Genomic DNA, 18,206 nt, shown 5'->3' with positions numbered 1-18,206 from the left:
ATATAGAAAATGAGTATGACACCTGCAATTTACATCTAATTTGTGAAAAATATAAGGATATACAAAAATGTAGTTTGAAAGCTAAAGTCTGTTGTTAAATATTACAGTATTGTTCCAGATGTAAAGCCTTTCATATTCAAATATGGTACCAACAAGGTTTTCATACTCATAATTTCCATGAAATAGTACCTTTTCAATATGTTTTAAAATTGTGTATGTCAAATGCAGGAAACAAAAAACCACTCACCAAATAACCGATCTAAATTTATGGTTAACAATTTTATATTTAAAGAAAAAGTACAATAGTGGTACCTGTACCTTGAATACTACTAAAAGGACTATGTACTTGTATGCCCTACTGTGATAATATACATGTGCACTGCAGGTTTTAGAAGGTTGCAAAAGAGGAAAACCTTTTCAAATATAATTTTCAATACATTTAAACCAAGTACATGTATTGTTAGGAACCAAAAGCTGTATTGGTAAAAAAAAGTGCAAAAATTCCGTAGAACTTTTATCGCATATGCCCTTGAACACTTAAAGTACTACATAGCCACAGGATATTTCCATTAACATGGGCTTAAAATGTCAATATTCTGTATTGGCTAATGATCACTTCATTAACCCTTTCACCACCAGTACCCGGTATACCGGGACGCGCTAGGGCGCCCACCAGTACCCGGTATACCGGGACGCCAAAGTTCATTCACCTATCTTGCCGTAAAACCGTTCAAAGGCAGCAATTGCTGCAAAATTTGCTGCCATAACTAGTTCCACACATGCGTATTAGCCTTGTTTATATTACCTGCCATTTTGAATGTATGATAGGGAACGGTATCGAGAGCTACGATCCAAATAACGAGCGATCGTAATTTTACGTGCGTTTTTCGCCCACAAGATCGAATTTAAACATGGCGGATATAATTAACGGCTCTCATAACATGGTCTACGATATAAATTATGTCACTGTCTTTGTATATTTCGACAGAATTTGACTCGAAATACATCATTGAATACAAGTATTTAGCTATGGGAACACGTTGTACTTGTGTGTAAGCATCAAATTCCCGCTGAGGCCGTGTGAGCTACCGGCGGCAGTTTACGGTTGAATTTTTGAATGTCGGCAAATTTACGCAATCTTGTGACAGGTACCGACTCCCATACTAACGTCTTGGTTGTAATTTTTGGCTATAAAATGGATTATTTTGGTTTTATTTCTTTTGTTACATCTCAATAATGACTTGTATTTGTACTAGCTCAGCGTGTGAAGGTCAGTGGAGGGAAATTTATGCACGATACGGGCGATTTTACGAATCGGATTTTTTATGTGCGTTATTCAACGTAAAATTCAAATTTCAACATCGCCGAAGCAAAATCTGTCTCCCCTAACGTAACTTACAATATAAATAACGGTGCTGTTCGTAGAAATTTCCCCTCAATTTTGACTATGAATACGATGTTTTATACAAGGAGATGACTGAGTGAACTCAATGCAGGAAATGGAAGGATCAGATTATCGCAACGTAACTTCAAAGTCCCGACTGCATATTTGGTTTTGTGGGTACAGCATGTTGGCAAAAAGCGCCACTTTGTCGTCCCGATTCGGACTCGTATACTACCAACTTGTGGGCATTTTTTACTGATTTTGAGGATAGATTTGGTGATAATTTTGTGTTGTTCTGTCAAATAATGATATATAATTACACAAACTAATTTTTCTGAAGGTATTGGTGCAACGACTTCAGGTATTTTTGTCCCTTTCATTGTCGGTGCGGGACCGACTAATTGCGTCGTAATCAGATTAGAGAGCCGTTATTTTTTTCCGTTCAAATTTAGTACGACTGAAAATAACATTTTCTGCCAAATTTTCGCCGATTTTGACCATTTAACCAGCATACAGAATTTTGTAGAAACATAAATGTTGGTATTTTGAATTTTGTTTGTAATATAAATGTTTTGTTTATTTGTGATATGTCAATAAATAAACAACACAGGTTTTTTTTACCAATATTTTCTTATTTTAACCCAAATTTCAGTTGTGAATATGATATTTGAATGTGTTTATTTGTAAGTATGATATAGACAATTTATTTTCCAGTAAAATGATACCTAATTTTCAAAGATTGGGCAATTCTAAGTATTTTTACATCAATTTGATTGCATACCACTCACCCTCACTTTATGTTAGTGAGGGGGCTGGTGGAGCACAAACAATCCCATGAGGCCAATGGTGGTGAAAGAGTTAAGAGAGGTCAGGAGGGGTGTTTTTCCTACTGCCACAGAAAATATTGTGAAATTCTGATAGCAAAATAGTATTATTTCATGGCACTCCTGGCATGATATTCAGATCGTTCACAACTGCCGACATCAGACTGTGGACGAACGGAACCTGTTACAAGCAGGGAAAGTAAACAAATGAATTGGATTAATAACACTTGGCACAACATTTGGGACAGCAGAGACTTGTATTACACACTATGGTTTGATGAGAACAGTTTTATAGCCTCTTTATGTGTACATGAAATGCCAGGGGAGCTGGAAATTTGTCTGTGAGCATGAACTACTATGTAAAATGGCCATAAAACTGTTCTTATGGAATGATGGAGTGTAATACAAGTCTCTACTTCCAACATGCTGTGCCAAGTGTTATTAATCCAATTTGGTTGTTTGTAACTTTCGCTTTGTAACAGGTTCCATTCGTCCACGGTCTGATGTTGGCAGTCTGATGTCGGCAGTTGTATCAGTCCACAATTGTTTTGAACAAATTAAATATGTAAAATAAGTAAGAATTATGTATTGTTTTGTATTGTTGAATTCTGGTTTAATATAATAGTAAAAAAAAGAAGAGATATCTTTTCTATTACTTTTCACAAATTTTCTAGCATGATTATAAGGAATGGAATAAAACAAAAAAGTGGAAAATATTTCCAACTTTACAAAATTGACATTAAATCAGTTCTGAAAACTATACAAGTCTTAAAGGCCTCTTTCAGTTTGGTGAAGTAATAAAAAAATTGGCATCCTCTATAGCAGAATTAGGCCTAATAAAAACAAATGGGTGGTTCTGGTTACACTCAATTTTAGAATAGGTGGGGTAGATAGATTTTTTATTTTATTTTATTTTTATTTTTTTCTGTGTGTCTAGTACAGGTTTTCCATTGTTTTCCAAATGGTCTCTGTGTTTGTTATTTCTTCCTATCAGATGTACAGCCATTACAGATTGGAAGAACAGTTTTAGAGTGTCTTTTCAAGTTAATGTCAGTTTCAGCATCCACTATTTCTCACTAGACTTTACAATTTGGCGATTTTAATATTTTTTTGTCGAATACATAAAAAGAAGTTTAGGGTCGGCAGTGAAAAGCTAGGTGGGGTCGGGTAACCGGAGCCAAACAATTATTTTTTTTAGGCCTTAGAAAAATTATAACATCACTGATTGTGAGATAACCACCCTAATGAGTATAAACCTCAATGATTGTGAGATAACCACCCCCAATGTGTATAAACCTCTATGGTTGTGAGATAACCACCCCCTATGTGTGTAAACCTCAATGATTGTGAGATAACCACCCCCTATGTGTATAAACCTCACTGATTGTGAGATAACCACCCCCAATGTGTATAAACCTCAATGATTGTGAGATAACCACCTCCTATGTGTATAAACCTCACTGATTGTGAGATAACCACCCCAATGTGTGTAAACCACACTGATTGTGAGATAACCACCCTAATGAGTATAAACCTCACTGATTGTGAGATAACCACCCCCAATGTGTATAAACCTCAATGATTGTGAGATAAACCCCCAATGTGTGTAAACCACACTGATTGTGAGATAACCACCCTAATGAGTATAAACCTCACTGATTGTGAGATAACCACCCCCTATGTGTATAAACCTCAATGATTGTAAGATAACCACCCCAATGTGTGTAAACCTCAATGATTGTAAGATAACCACCCCCAATGTGTGTAAACCTCAGTGATTGTGAGATAACCACCCCAATGTGTGTAAACCTCACTGATTGTGAGATAACCACCCCCAATGTGTGTAAACCTCAATGATTGTGAGATAACCACCCCCAATGTGTGTAAACCTCACTGATTGTGAGATAACCACCCCAATGTGTATAAACCTCACTGATTGTGAGATAACCATCCCCAGTGTTTGTAAACCTCAATAATTGTGAGATAACCACCCCCAATGTGTATAAACCTCAGTGATTGTGAGATAACCACCCCCAATGTGTGTAAACCTCACTGATTGTGAGATAACCACCCCAATGTTTGTAAACCTCAATGATTGTGAGATAACCACCCCCTATGTGTGTAAACCTCACTGATTGTGAGATAACCACCCCAATGAGTATAAACCTCACTGATTGTGAGATAACCACCCCTATGTGTATAAACCTCACTGATTGTGAGATAACCACCCCAATGTGTATAAACCTCAATGATTGTGAGATAACCACCCCCTATGTGTATAAACCTCACTGATTGTGAGATAACCACCCCAATGTGTGTAAACCTCACTGATTGTGAGATAACCACCCCAATGTGTATAAACCTCAATGATTGTGAGATAAACCCCCAATGTGTGTAAACCACACTGATTGTGAGATAACCACCCCCAATGTGTATAAACCTCAATGATTGTGAGATAACCACCCCCAATGTGTATAAACCTCAATGATTGTGAGATAACCACCCCCAATGTGTATAAACCTCAATGATTGTGAGATAACCACCCCCAATGTGTGTAAACCTCACTGATTGTGAGATAACCACCCCCAATGTGTATAAACCTCAATGATTGTGAGATAACCATCCCCAGTGTTTGTAAACCTCAATGATTGTGAGATAACCACCCCCAATGTGTGTAAACCTCAGTGATTGTGAGATAACCACCCCCAATGTGTGTAAACCTCACTGATTGTGAGATAAACCCCCTCCCCATGTGTGTAAACCTCACTGATTGTGAGATAACCACCCCCAATGTGTATAAACCTCACTGATTGTGAGATAACCACCCCAATGTGTGTAAACCTCAATGATTGTGAGATAACCACCCCCAATGTGTATAAACCTCAATGATTGTGAGATAACCACCCCCTATGTGTGTAAACCTCAATGATTGTGAGATAACCACCCCCAATGTGTATAAACCTCAATGATTGTGAGATAACCACCCCCAATGTGTATAAACCTCAATGATTGTGAGATAACCACCCCCAATGTGTGTAAACCTCAATGATTGTGAGATAACCACCCCCAATGTGTATAAACCTCACTGATTGTGAGATAACCACCCCCAATGTGTATAAACCTCAATGATTGTGAGATAACCACCCCCTATGTGTGTAAACCTCACTGATTGTGAGATAACCACCCCCAATGTGTATAAACCTCAATGATTGTGAGATAACCACCCCCTATGTGTGTAAACCTCACTGATTGTGAGATAACCACCCCCAATGTGTATAAACCTCAATGATTGTGAGATAACCACCCCCAATGTGTGTAAACCTCACTGATTGTGAGATAACCACCCCCAATGTGTATAAACCTCACTGATTGTGAGATAACCACCCCCAATGTGTGTAAACCTCAATGATTGTGAGATAACCACCCCCAATGTGTATAAACCTCAATGATTGTGAGATAACCACCCCCAATGTGTATAAACCTCAATGATTGTGAGATAACCACCTCCTATGTGTGTAAACCTCAATGATTGTGAGATAACCACCCCCAATGTGTATAAACCTCTCAATGATTGTGAGATAACCATCCCCTATGTGTGTAAACCTCAATGATTGTGAGATAACCACCCCCAATGTGTATAAACCTCACTGATTGTGAGATAACCACCCCCTATGTTTGTAAACCTCAATGATTGTGAGATAACCACCCCAATGTGTATAAACCTCACTGATTGTGATATAACCACCCCAATGTGTGTAAACCTCACTGATTGTGAGATAACCACCCCCAATGTGTATAAACCTCACTGATTGTGAGATAACCACCCCCAATGTGTATAAACCTCAATGATTGTGAGATAACCACCCCAATGTGTGTAAACCACACTGATTGTGAGATAACCACCCTAATGAGTATAAACCTCACTGATTGTGAGATAACCACCCCCAATGTGTATAAACCTCAATGATTGTGAGATAAACCCCCAATGTGTGTAAACCACACTGATTGTGAGATAACCAACCTAATGAGTATAAACCTCACTGATTGTGAGATAACCACCCCCTATGTGTATAAACCTCAATGATTGTAAGATAACCACCCCAATGTGTGTAAACCTCAATGATTGTAAGATAACCACCCCCAATGTGTGTAAACCTCAATGATTGTGAGATAACCACCCCCAATGTGTGTAAACCTCACTGATTGTGAGATAACCACCCCCTATGTTTGTAAACCTCAATGATTGTGAGATAACCACCCCCAATGTGTATAAACCTCAATGATTGTGAGATAACCACCCCCAATGTGTATAAACCTCACTGATTGTGAGATAAACCCCCCTCCCCATGTGTGTAAACCTCAATGATTGTGAGATAACCACCCCCAATGTGTGTAAACCTCAATGATTGTGAGATAACCTCAGCAAGAATTATTATTTATTTGCTGAAATTTGGGAACTTGATAAAAGTTAAAATTTCAATATTTTTCTTCTTCTAGGTTTACTTGTCACATCTATTCTAAGTCATCCAGACTGTTGTAGGATTAGGAACTGAAAGTATCACCTACATGTACACAGACACTTATTTTTAAAAAAAAAAATTTTTTTGCTCAACAAACTAACCTATCATTTTTACTGTGTTATGACGAAAAACAATTAAATATGTGTACCTTAACGGCAAAATTCAGTACTACTGGATCCAGATGATAGTAGGCCCATGTTGCAACTCAGTCAAATGGAAAATAAAACTATTGTAAAAAGATATACGTATGAACATGTAGCTAAATGGATAATCTATGAGATCTATTAATGTGATGCAATGCACTAACAATAAAAACTATAAAAAAACAATGGCCTTTAAAAAAAATACAAATTGGAATAGATTGTAATCCAAATGATAGTGGACAAAAGATAAAGACAACATACACCGGATCTATTTTGATGACAGATCAGATAAGGGCTATTTGTGAAAGCTGATACACATGTATACACTTATACAAACATGATCATATTTTTTCTTTCTGAAGGAAAATTCTTTGATAATTTTGTGTGTATTATTAAGGGTTTGAATTGTATATCCTGGATGTATAATAATGTCTTTGGTACATGTATTACATTTTAAACAATGACCACCAAACACAGGGTTACCGAGATGGAAAAATTGCCTAGAGACTTGTCTTGGTATTACTATTTCAAGAAGCTCTCTAGCCCAGAGACTTGTCCTGGTGTTACTATCTCAAGAAGCTCTCTAGCCCAGAGACATGTCTTGGTATTACTATCTCAAGAAGCTTTCTAGCCCAGAGACTTGTCCTGGTGTTACTATTTCAACAAGCTCTCTAGCCGAGACTTGTCTTGGTGTTACTATCTCAAGAAGCTTTCTAGCCCAGAGACTTGTCCTGGTGTTACTACCTCAAGAAGCTCTCTAGCCCAGAGACTTGTCCTGGTGTTACTATCTGAAGAAGCTCTCTAGCCCAGAGACATGTCTTGGTATTACTATCTCAAGAAGCTTTCTAGCCCAGAGACTTGTCCTGGTGTTACTATTTCAACAAGCTCTCTAGCCGAGACTTGTCTCAGTGTTACTGAGCAAGCTGTCTACACCAATAGCCGAGAGACATGTCCTGGTGTTTTTATCTCAAGAAGCTCTCCATACCAAGTTTCTTGAGATATAAAACCAAGAAAAAAGTCTGGGCTATAATGGGAAAACAATTGACAGATTGACAATTTTCTTGGTAATTAACAAGATGGTTTACAACTAAATTTTTGTCATGATTTCAACCAACCTTGAAAATATGGCAAAGAGTTACATGATTCAAGCTACTTTGATTTTGAGGCCCATTCTTCCTTATGAAATGTATAGGGGCACATTGTAACCAGGTTAGGACCTTTATTTATTTATAGACCCAATATGAAAGTGTAGGATCAATGATTTATTGGAGATGATAATAAAATAACCCATTATGACATCAAGAGTTCTGTTTATATATGTAGCTCTGACTAGTTCAGCTGGCACACTACAGACTGGTGATCTAGAGGAAGACATGTCACAGGATGGTACTATCATCAATTGTTTTGAAGATGATGATATCACTTTGAATTATAACTCTGATGATAGTGATGATGAAATGTACATGAACACACCACCAGCACTGCAAGATGACTACACGGCTGTTAGGTTAGTACTTGTATGTTAGTTTTATAGTGTTATAATAGATGTACATGTAGATAATATTCCTGTAGTGACAAAGTGTGAATGTGTTGTTTTGCATGAATGGACAACAATAGAGGGGAAAAAACAGGTACAGTTCTACATGAGTCAATATTCTGAATTCATTTGGTAAAAGCATAGACAGTGGCCCCTCCACTGTCTATAGTAAAAGTGACAACAACAACATATGAATGGATTGTGTTGACACAGTTTGTTGATTAACTAGGAAACGGTGAAATCTGTACGTATGTGCAACATTCACAAAATATCCACCCACTGGATTCACATGCCCACTGCTCACTACCAAAATACAAAACTGTCCACTTTTCCATCTCTCCATATTGGAATACTTCTCAATTCTCTATACCTATCAATCAGCATCATATTGCTGCATTGCCACTACCTTGCCCGTCTCCCCTTGCCTACACAGTCTGCTAAAATATAAACTGGCTGTTTTTACTTTGCCTCAGAAAAATCTTGTATGAACAGCTTCATTGGATCATGGAAGTATAACCCACTTACATGATTGGATGAACCTGAAAAAAAATTCTGCCAATAGCAAGTGACAGTTGAGTACACTTCAGTAAGTTGGTAGCATTTAATATCGGTGGGATGTAAGGGTACCTAAAACGTTAAACTGAGACCATGAACTGAGAGTCTCAGTTTGCAAAAAATAGCCATCTGAGACCAGTCTCAGTTTGCAAAAAATAGCCATCTGAAACCATCAGAAGCCAAAAAATCGGCATCTCAGATCAGTCTCAGTTTGCCAGTCTCGAGAAGTACATATGCTACTTTTTGCTGTAACTTAGTGTAAGTTCATTTGAAAAATGGATACCACTGTAGGCCAGGGATTAGCATAAACTACAATTCGACTTTATTACCCTTGCTTGTATCCCTCTAGTTTTTTTCTTCGCTGCTTGATCGGTCATGCATCTTTGTTGTCCTTTTCTTCAGTTTTTGCACTTTTTTTCGTTTCGATGTTTAACAGAAAGCAAACACTACAATTCCTGTAACTGAGATCATGCTGAAAGTCAGCGTACTGCCCATTTCAAGATGGTGCATACCGTTACTACACTTGCCAATTTTGACAGAATTGGGGTACCTCTGAACACTTTTTAGGTCTTGAAGGTGATTATAAGCTTTCCGATGACACCAAAATCTCTTAGCTGCAGATTGTTGCAAAGCTTCAAATGGCTGTCAAAAGTCGCCGATTTTCAAGATTATTCCGCCTAATGTTGTGATCACACCCGATTGCTTATGTTTATTTCGTTATTTACAACAGGACAACCTTCGCCATCGTACGCTATCATTGAGCCCGACTCCGGGCCCATACATACACAAAATCACTCCTCTTCCACAATAGCACTTTCAATAGTATCAGCATCGTTCGTGTTGAAAGAATTTTCCTCATAGTCAAAGTCAGAAGTCACGCACACCATGCCGCAGAACTGCTTGTCGATGGCCATGTTTTGATCAATGATGCCTCATGACGCTACCGATAATAGTCGAGAAGACCCGAACAAAACCTGGACGCCCTCATCAATATGCTAAGCTTGTTACGATCTTTAAAAGTTGCTGTTCACACCTCTGTACTACGAAAAGAAACTTGTTTTCTTAGCAAACAGCGGAGGCGATGACTGTCCCTTTGATCTATGACCAGTTGTCCTTCCTGGGGTTCTACTTCCATGCATGGACCATAGACCCTCCACCTGGGTGGAGGGTCTATGCATGGACATATTAGGGATACATCTATGCTACTAGTAATGTTTGTTGCATTTACAATCTTTGGTAAAATCTTCAGTATTCACAATGGTCTCAATAGTCTAGTCTCTGATCTCGATTTGTTGTGAACTGAGACTATTTTCAGGTCATCATTTTTTTTTTGCCATCTGAGACTGGCAAACTGAGACTGGTCTCAGATGACTATTTTTTGCCATCTGAGACTGGCAAACTGAGACTGGTCTCAGATGACTATTTTTTGCCATCTGAGACTGGCAAACTGAGACTGGTCTCAGATGACTATTTTTTGCCATCTGAGACTGGCAAACTGAGACTGGTCTCAGATGGTGATTTTTTGCAAACTGAGACTCAGTTCATGGTCTCAGTTTAATGTTTTAGGTACCCTTACAAGTTACATACCGCAATATCGAGCTTAAATAGCCCCCAAAACTATATATTATTATTAAGTGCAGCATATAAAAGACAGTGTGTTGATGGGAAATACATGTTGTACCTGAGTTGGTATATTACTCCTGGAAGTTATATGGCAAAGGATACAACTGGAAAACCACTGGAATTATATTAGAATTTGTAATGTGTATTAGAACAAGGACTTCAATATTTATATTTGGTCTAATTTGTATGAACATTGGATAACTGAACATTGTCATTATCAGATAAGCTAGACTTTAGTGTACCACTCAAATGATTTACTTTCTTTCTTTTATTTGAATATTTATTAACCGTCAGCCTGTATATTAAAAGTACAGATATGTATTTGGGGCATGAAGCCTAGAAAATGTGGAAATAAAACAAACTAGAAAAGATAATATAACCACATTGAGAAATTAACCTGTCAGTACAGAAGAAAAGAAGCAGTAACATTGACAAAATAAATTTTGTAACATTAATTAACAGTTTGGGATGTTTACTGAAGAGTGTTATGTTAGAATTAAACTCTTTAATAAATAATATTGTTAAAAATGTGTTATTGGAGGTAACAAAAAGCCAGCTGAGATGGTTTCTTGTTAGCGATAACAAGTCCCAACAGAGCAGTTCTTTCAGAGCATGGCTTGTTAGCCACAAAAGAGACTTGTACATAATGAAATATAGTTGTAGTAATTTTTTGTCTGTCAAATACAATTGGATCTCTGTAGTATACCAGCCTGCATATTAATATCATAGAAAAATAATAAAACCAGATATGGTTTATCAACATAGAGATGAATTTTCAATTGATATGTATTGTACATTATTTGAATATTCATTACAATGTACCAGGTTTCAAAAAAATATTAATTTCAATATGTGATATAATGTGTCTAAATTTAGTATGATGATAGTTGACAGTTATTGATATTTTTATGTGATTAATTACCTAAAGGATAAATTTAATCATATCATTATTGTAGTAGTACACATACTGCATATTAAAAAGTGTATTCATTATGCTGGTGGTACATTTAGAAATATGATGTACATGTACCCCAGTATATACAGTACATATGTGTAGTTTCTGTATGTCCCCAGTGAGTGAGTGTGTGTGAGTGTGTGTGTGTGTGTGTGTGTGTGTGTGTGTGTGTGCGTGCGTGCGTGCATTTACGTGTATGCATTCTTGCATGCGAGTGTCTGTCTGTGTGTGTGCGTGCGTGCATTTACGTGTATGCATTCTTGCATGCGAGTGTCTGTGTCTGTGCGTGCGTGTGTGTGTGTCTGTGTGTGTGTGTGTGTGTGTGTGGTCACTGTGTGGTCACTGACATATTTGGCCATATGGTCAGGCAAGACAGCCAATGAGTCTTACTAGAAGGTCAAATAGAAGGGTAAAGATCAATATAGGGGAAGACCAAGAACAGAGTGGACAACAGTGTTAAAAGCATGAACTGACAGTAGAATATGCAGACCTTGTAAGAAGAGCTAAGGGAAGACAACACATGATGATAATGATGATGGTAGCTGATAGGATGGCATGATGACATGTCACATCTTACATACAGACTAGCAGTAATAGATGAAATTTAATAGTTATTTTTTGTTTGTTTTCAGCTCTAACCATGAAGAAAGTGACAGTTGTAGTATGCCAATCTTAAAGAGATATGACGAGGTAGGTCAAAGTTCAATCATTTTACAATGTCATGCTTGCAAGTACAGCATTTTTGATAAAATAATGTCATTTTTGCTAAGACTTTGGAACCCTGGTAAAAGAGAAGAAAATCGAGGAAAAGAAAGATAACTTTAAAACATGTGGATATTACCATGATGTAACACAGAATAGAAACAGAGAAGTTGTTGGTTCTATAAATTTTGACTTTACACTCATTTTAACAAAGACAGTAGATAAGACACCTTTTTTATATGAATGTAAATACTTGTATATAAACTTTAAAAACCGGTATCTTTTACAGGAATCATCTGCCACAGAAAGACCTACATCTCCACTCAAAGTTGAAAAGTTTAGACATTCCATAGACAAAATTTTGGCAAGAAATCTGCAGGTGTGTATTATCAGATTTGTCTAGTAAAGAGTGAGGACATTATTTCTACATTTGTGGTTGCCATGGTGTCATTAAAGCGTGAGTGGAGGTTGGGATGGAGAAATGATTTGGATGGAAGTTGAAGTTTAACTGAAATTGTAATGTATTCCAATCCCTGATTAAGTTTTGTTACTGTTCAACAAAGAGAGAGAGAGAGAGAGAGAGAGAGAGAGAGAGAGAGAGAGAGAGAGAGAGAGAGAGAGAGAGAGAGAGAGAGAGAGAGAGAGAGAGAGAGAGAGAGAGAGAGAGAGAGAGAGAGAGAGAGAGAGAGAGAGAGAGAGAGAGAGAGAGAGAAGAGAGAGAGAGAGAGAGAGGGGGGGGAGAGAGAGAGAGAGAGAGAGAGAGAGAGAGAGAGAGAGAGAGAGAGAGAGAGAGGGAGAGAGAGAGAGAGGGAGAGAGAGAGAGAGGGAGAGAGAGAGAGAGAGGAGAGAGAGAGAGAGGGGGGAGAGAGAGAGAGGGGGAGAGAGGTGAAAAGAAATCTGAAACAGGAAGAGGAAAGGTAAAGGAGGGAGATGGTAAGAGAGGGAATTTGAGGGGACAGGTAAAGTGATTTCGTGTTTGTAATATTTCCAATCGTCTTTTACTCTGTTGCTTCAATTTATGGTACATTTTGACTTAATTTCTGCAGGCCCAGAAGGATGCTGAAATAGCTGAAATACAAGCCTCACTCAAACAAAGTATATATGAAGGTGGCTTTGCTAAACTGATGGAATATAGTGATGAGGACAGTGATGAAGAACTACTTCAAGAACACAAGAATCAGATTGATAAGGTGAGCTGTTGTACTGTGTGTGTGTGTGTGTTTGTTTGTGTTTGTGTGTGTGTGTGTACATGTGTGTGTGTGTGTGTGTGTGTGTGTGTGTGTGTGTGTGTGTGTGCTGCAAGAACACAAGAATCAGATTGACAAGGTGAGTTGTACTGTGTGTGTATGTGTGTCTGTGTCTGTGTGTTGTGTGTGTTTGTGTGTGTGTGTGTGTGCTGCAAGAACACAAGAATCAGATTGATAAGGTGAGTTGCTATGACAACCCCATGACACATGAGTGCAAGTGTGGCATAAAACCATATTGTATGAACATGCAATTTCTTGTACAAGGAATGATCTCGCCTTCATTTGCATATAATTTGGTGTAGCTTATTTTTATTATCTAGTGAAATAAATTTCATCATTCATTCATTTGCATGCAGATATGCAATAATGTTTTCAGTATTGCACTGCAGTGCAAATACCACTGGTATGTGTTCACACCAGAGCAAAGTAAGTAATCACTGGTACATGTATAACAATGACCAATTCTACTGCCGTGTGTGTGTATTAGCCATAACATGTTTTGCTACATATGTTTATTTTGTTGTAGACCAAAAGAAAGATCTTTGAGCTTTTATATTCATTTGATTATTTTTGTTACATTGTTTAGTTTTCACTGGCAAAGGACCCCATAGCAGACTTCCATCCTGGGGAAACAATCTTTAAGAATGAACAAATTGGACAGGTAAGTTTTCAGATAACTGATTATTAAATATTTGACATTTGTAATCTGGTCAGTGTCTTAATGATTGGTTTATAGTACATTAGATGTTTCAGATATTATTGACATTCAGTGATCACTCTTGTCAGTATATTTCAGAGCCTGTGAAGGTAAAACGAAAAAATAAGCGACAAGCAAGTTTCATTGTAAAAATAGTTGAAGTTACTGCTTTTGAGCTTCAAAGGCCAATGTCATATTTGGAACCATGTGTTTCATATCATAAAACACATGTCGTGTAGATATACAGTGTAAGAAGATTTTACATGTTACGGTGTTCTTTGTATTTCCTGACTTGAACCTCGTACATCAATGTGTGTGTGTGTGTCTGTGTCTGTGTCTGTGTCTCTGTCTCTGTCTCTGTCTCTGTCTCTGTCTGTCTGTGTCTGTGCCTGTGTCTCTGTCTGTGCCTGTGTCTCTGTCTGTCTGTGTGTGTTGTGTTGTGTTGTGTTTTGTTGTGTTGTGCTGTGTTGTGTTGTGTTGTGTTGTGTTGTGTTGTGTTGTGTTGTGTTGTGTTGTGTTGTGTTGTGTGTCTGTGTGTCTATGTGTGTGCAGAGAAGACTTGTGTTTATAGTGATTGTCTATCAACATATTGCTCTCTTTTCTACCTAGTTGTTTAGTTTTCCCAACCACCTCTCATTGGCAAGTTGTGGATTTAAAGCCAACCAAACGGCACTGGAACAGCTCTTGTCAAAGTCATCACCTGGTAAGTATTATTGCTTTCATTTTTCATACATCACTTTTCTGCCAAAATAATGTGCATGTGTGCATACTTTTCACAAGGATCCCTACCCGTCAGAGAAAGTAAATGCTATCTGCTCGGAATGATCAGCAAATTTTGTTGTTGTTGAGTCAAAATGCAAAAAACTGGAATTTCTTGTGAGTCACTACATAGTAAGGGATAGGAGAACACCAAATTTTGGTGTTTCACTAGAAATTGTGTGCATCAGTGGTGTGTCAAATTGGCTTAGAGGGCACACTGGTGGGGAGGGGGGGGGGTTAGGTGTGTTTATAGGTGTATGAGTGTAAAGGACAGACCAATCCATTTATTGGTCCTTGTCTTTGTTCTGGAGGGATGATGTGGTATCTGTACTACTATTGCCCAGGGGTGAACAAATCATTTTGTGAACTGGTGGTCCCCGAACCTGTGCCTTAAAAAATCCAGTGGTCCTGCTGAAAGAATTAGTGGTCCCAGGTCCCGCTCATGTGAAACATTGAATCTTACCTATGAATCTGTATATTCAGACGACTTTTTAACATAGTTATTAACAGTAAGGTACTGGTCCGACGGACCAGACAAGGTAAAATTTGTGTGGGTCCGCCCAAAAAATCGCTAGTCCCGGACCCAGGACCAGTTGATTTGTTCACCCCTGATTGCCCATTTGCCAGCATATTTAAAATGATACATAACATCTATACATTTCAGATGATTTACTAGAGATTGTGCTAGGAGGTACTCTAGAGGACATCTACATTTACAAGCCATGCCCTAACTCTCTTCTACTATGGCTTTTTAATCTCAGTAAGTTAATTCTCCGTGCAATCTACTGTAAATATAGATATTTTCGAAAATGTTGTGATTTTACAGCTACTTTCCAAAAACTAATTTTTACTAATTACCAGACTGGTATATTGTGTGCATGTACTAGAAGGCAGTTAGTCATTTACTTATTTTTACTAATTACCAGACTGGTAAATATTGTGTGCATGTACTAGAAGGCAGTTAGTCATTTACTTATTTTTACTAATTACCAGACTGGTATATAATTACCAGACTGGTATATATTGTGTGCATGTACTAGAAGGCAGTTAGTCATTTACCTATTTTTACTAATTACCAGACTGGTAAATATTGTGTGCATGTACTAGAAGGCAGTTAGTCATTTACTTATTTTTACTAATTACCAGACTGGTATATATTGTGTGCATGTACTAGAAGGCAGTTAGTCATTTACCTATTTTTACTAATTACCAGACTGGTATATTGTGTCACTGTGCATGTACTAGAAGACAGTTAGTCATTTACCTATTTTTACTAATTACCAGACTGGTATATATTGTGCATGTACTAGAAGGCAGTTAGTCATTTACTTATTTTTACTAATTACCAGACTGGTATATTGTGTGCATGTACTAGAAGGCAGTTAGTCATTTACTTATTTTTGAGTTTTTGTTTTTTCATCTAAATATTAGTGAAAATTTATCTTCAGCAAAAATGTCCAGGTTTGCAGTGTTTGTTTGTTTGTGTTTTGTTAGACAGTATCAGTCTAATATTGTCCTCCAATGTGAATCTGAGACCAACTTTATACTTGTACCAGTAACAATGATAAAAAGTGTTGTTTTTTTCTAGTTTGTCCGTATTGTCTTTCTATTTTTGGCCATTTCCATTTTGTTGTTCAAAATAGCTTTGTGTACTAATACATTATACAGCCTGCTTCAAGTTACTGTTCAAGAGCTCTGTTTGATACAACCATGCCGAAACCAATAAGATTATACATAATTAGTGTACACTAGGATGGCAAGATTGCAGTGTCTCGCTACATTTTATCTATTTTATGAAATAAACCATTGAAACATACTGCAACTTGATTTTAACACACGGGCACCAATATTTTGATGTCTGCATTTGATGTCTGCATGGTGGCACCTTAGTTCATTCAATCTTGCCATCTTAAAGTGTAACATTACAGTGTCTGTATTGGTTTCTGCATGTAGACACAGACACAGACAGACACGTACATACACATGTACATAGCATATATATACATGTAGTGGTGTCAGTTTTCTTGTATGTTGGGGGATCGACATCTACAGAGAAGATCAAACAGAGCCAGTGAATCGTGACTTGCTGGCTGTAGTTTTGTCAATTTCATAACTTGCATTGATGCCAAAAGATATGAATGCCAATTAATTTGTAAATTTTGATATTTCTTTATACCTACCAGTGTCCAGTCATCAATCTGAGTATGTGTCAGACAGAATTTATCAGATTCTGTGGTCATTGATCAACACTCTATCCTGTAAACCTAATGGTGATCATCTTTGGACACCCACACTGAAAGATGTACTGAGAGTTCTGTGTAACTATGGTAGGTCATGTGGTCACTTCTTAGCCAATAGGATTTGATTATGATTGATAGCCATTCCATATGTTGTGGTTCACCCAGAGAGCTTTATAATGCCTCATTCTCAAAATATGACCAAATCTTTACGCTGGTAGTTGTAATGCATGTTAAAGTATTGTGACAGTCATAAATCTACACATGTTTTGCAAGTGTAGATAAATATATTTCCGTTGTCAAATTCTGAAATACATTATGTTGCAGTCTTTAAACAAACTTGTTCAGTCTGTGTACAGTAACAAAGATTGATTCACAACCTATAAGCAACTAGATGACTTTATGAGCCATATGCCTCTCCCCAAAGAAGCTTTTTGTAAAATCTGACCACCCACCACCATTTATAATTACTGAAGACTCTTTTAATGTAAACAACCTTTCTAAACAATTCTACGATATTCTTAGATTGAATAAAAAGCTTGTCAAGTTTTTTGTCACTTCAGGTCATTGTAAATGGTAAATCCTATTGTTTGTATTACAGGTACCACAGTCAGACAGTTGCTACCAAGTCAAGTTTTACAGAGTGATATTGATACAATATCTGATGAAGATCTTCGGTAAGTTAAACAACCACATCATTTAGACTTCATGATTGTTCTCAGATTGCATAGACTGACTTCAGGAAGACTTGGCCAAATATATGCTGTTTTAACTCTGCCATTTTCAAGATTTCAAAGAAAGAGAGACTCATTGACAAACACATTATTGATTGGAATGGTTGAATAGCAGGTTGATACAGCAAGAAAAAGGAGCATTCATTGAACGTATACATTTACAGCTAAAACAGGCAGTGTTTGCCATGTAATTAACATATATTTACGATCAAAATTGATCATTTAGCAGATGTTGGTTGTTGTTTTAATTGTTAGATAAGGCCCAATAAAAAAAATTGTGTGTTCCGAA

At 37.3% G+C, this 18,206-nt stretch overlaps 1 protein-coding gene across 1 annotated transcript in view; it reads left to right on the top strand.

Annotated features, from left to right (window-relative positions):
* Nucleotides 1-18,206, top strand: part of LOC144446362 (uncharacterized) — a 33,486-nt gene that overhangs the window by 6,039 nt on the left and 9,241 nt on the right. The window contains exons 3-11 of the mRNA XM_078136108.1: nt 8,195-8,378; nt 12,174-12,231; nt 12,533-12,622; nt 13,290-13,433; nt 14,077-14,151; nt 14,797-14,890; nt 15,611-15,706; nt 17,130-17,273; nt 17,785-17,860. Coding sequence (XP_077992234.1) covers nt 8,195-8,378; nt 12,174-12,231; nt 12,533-12,622; nt 13,290-13,433; nt 14,077-14,151; nt 14,797-14,890; nt 15,611-15,706; nt 17,130-17,273; nt 17,785-17,860 — 961 coding nt within the window. The remainder of the gene's footprint in view (nt 1-8,194; nt 8,379-12,173; nt 12,232-12,532; nt 12,623-13,289; nt 13,434-14,076; nt 14,152-14,796; nt 14,891-15,610; nt 15,707-17,129; nt 17,274-17,784; nt 17,861-18,206) is intronic.

The sequence above is a fragment of the Glandiceps talaboti genome, chromosome 15 (assembly GCF_964340395.1).
Source record: "Glandiceps talaboti chromosome 15, keGlaTala1.1, whole genome shotgun sequence".
Lineage (NCBI taxonomy): Eukaryota > Metazoa > Hemichordata > Enteropneusta > Spengelidae > Glandiceps > Glandiceps talaboti.
The sequence above is the reverse complement of the archived record's forward strand: the minus strand, read 5'-3'. Positions and strand labels throughout refer to the sequence as shown.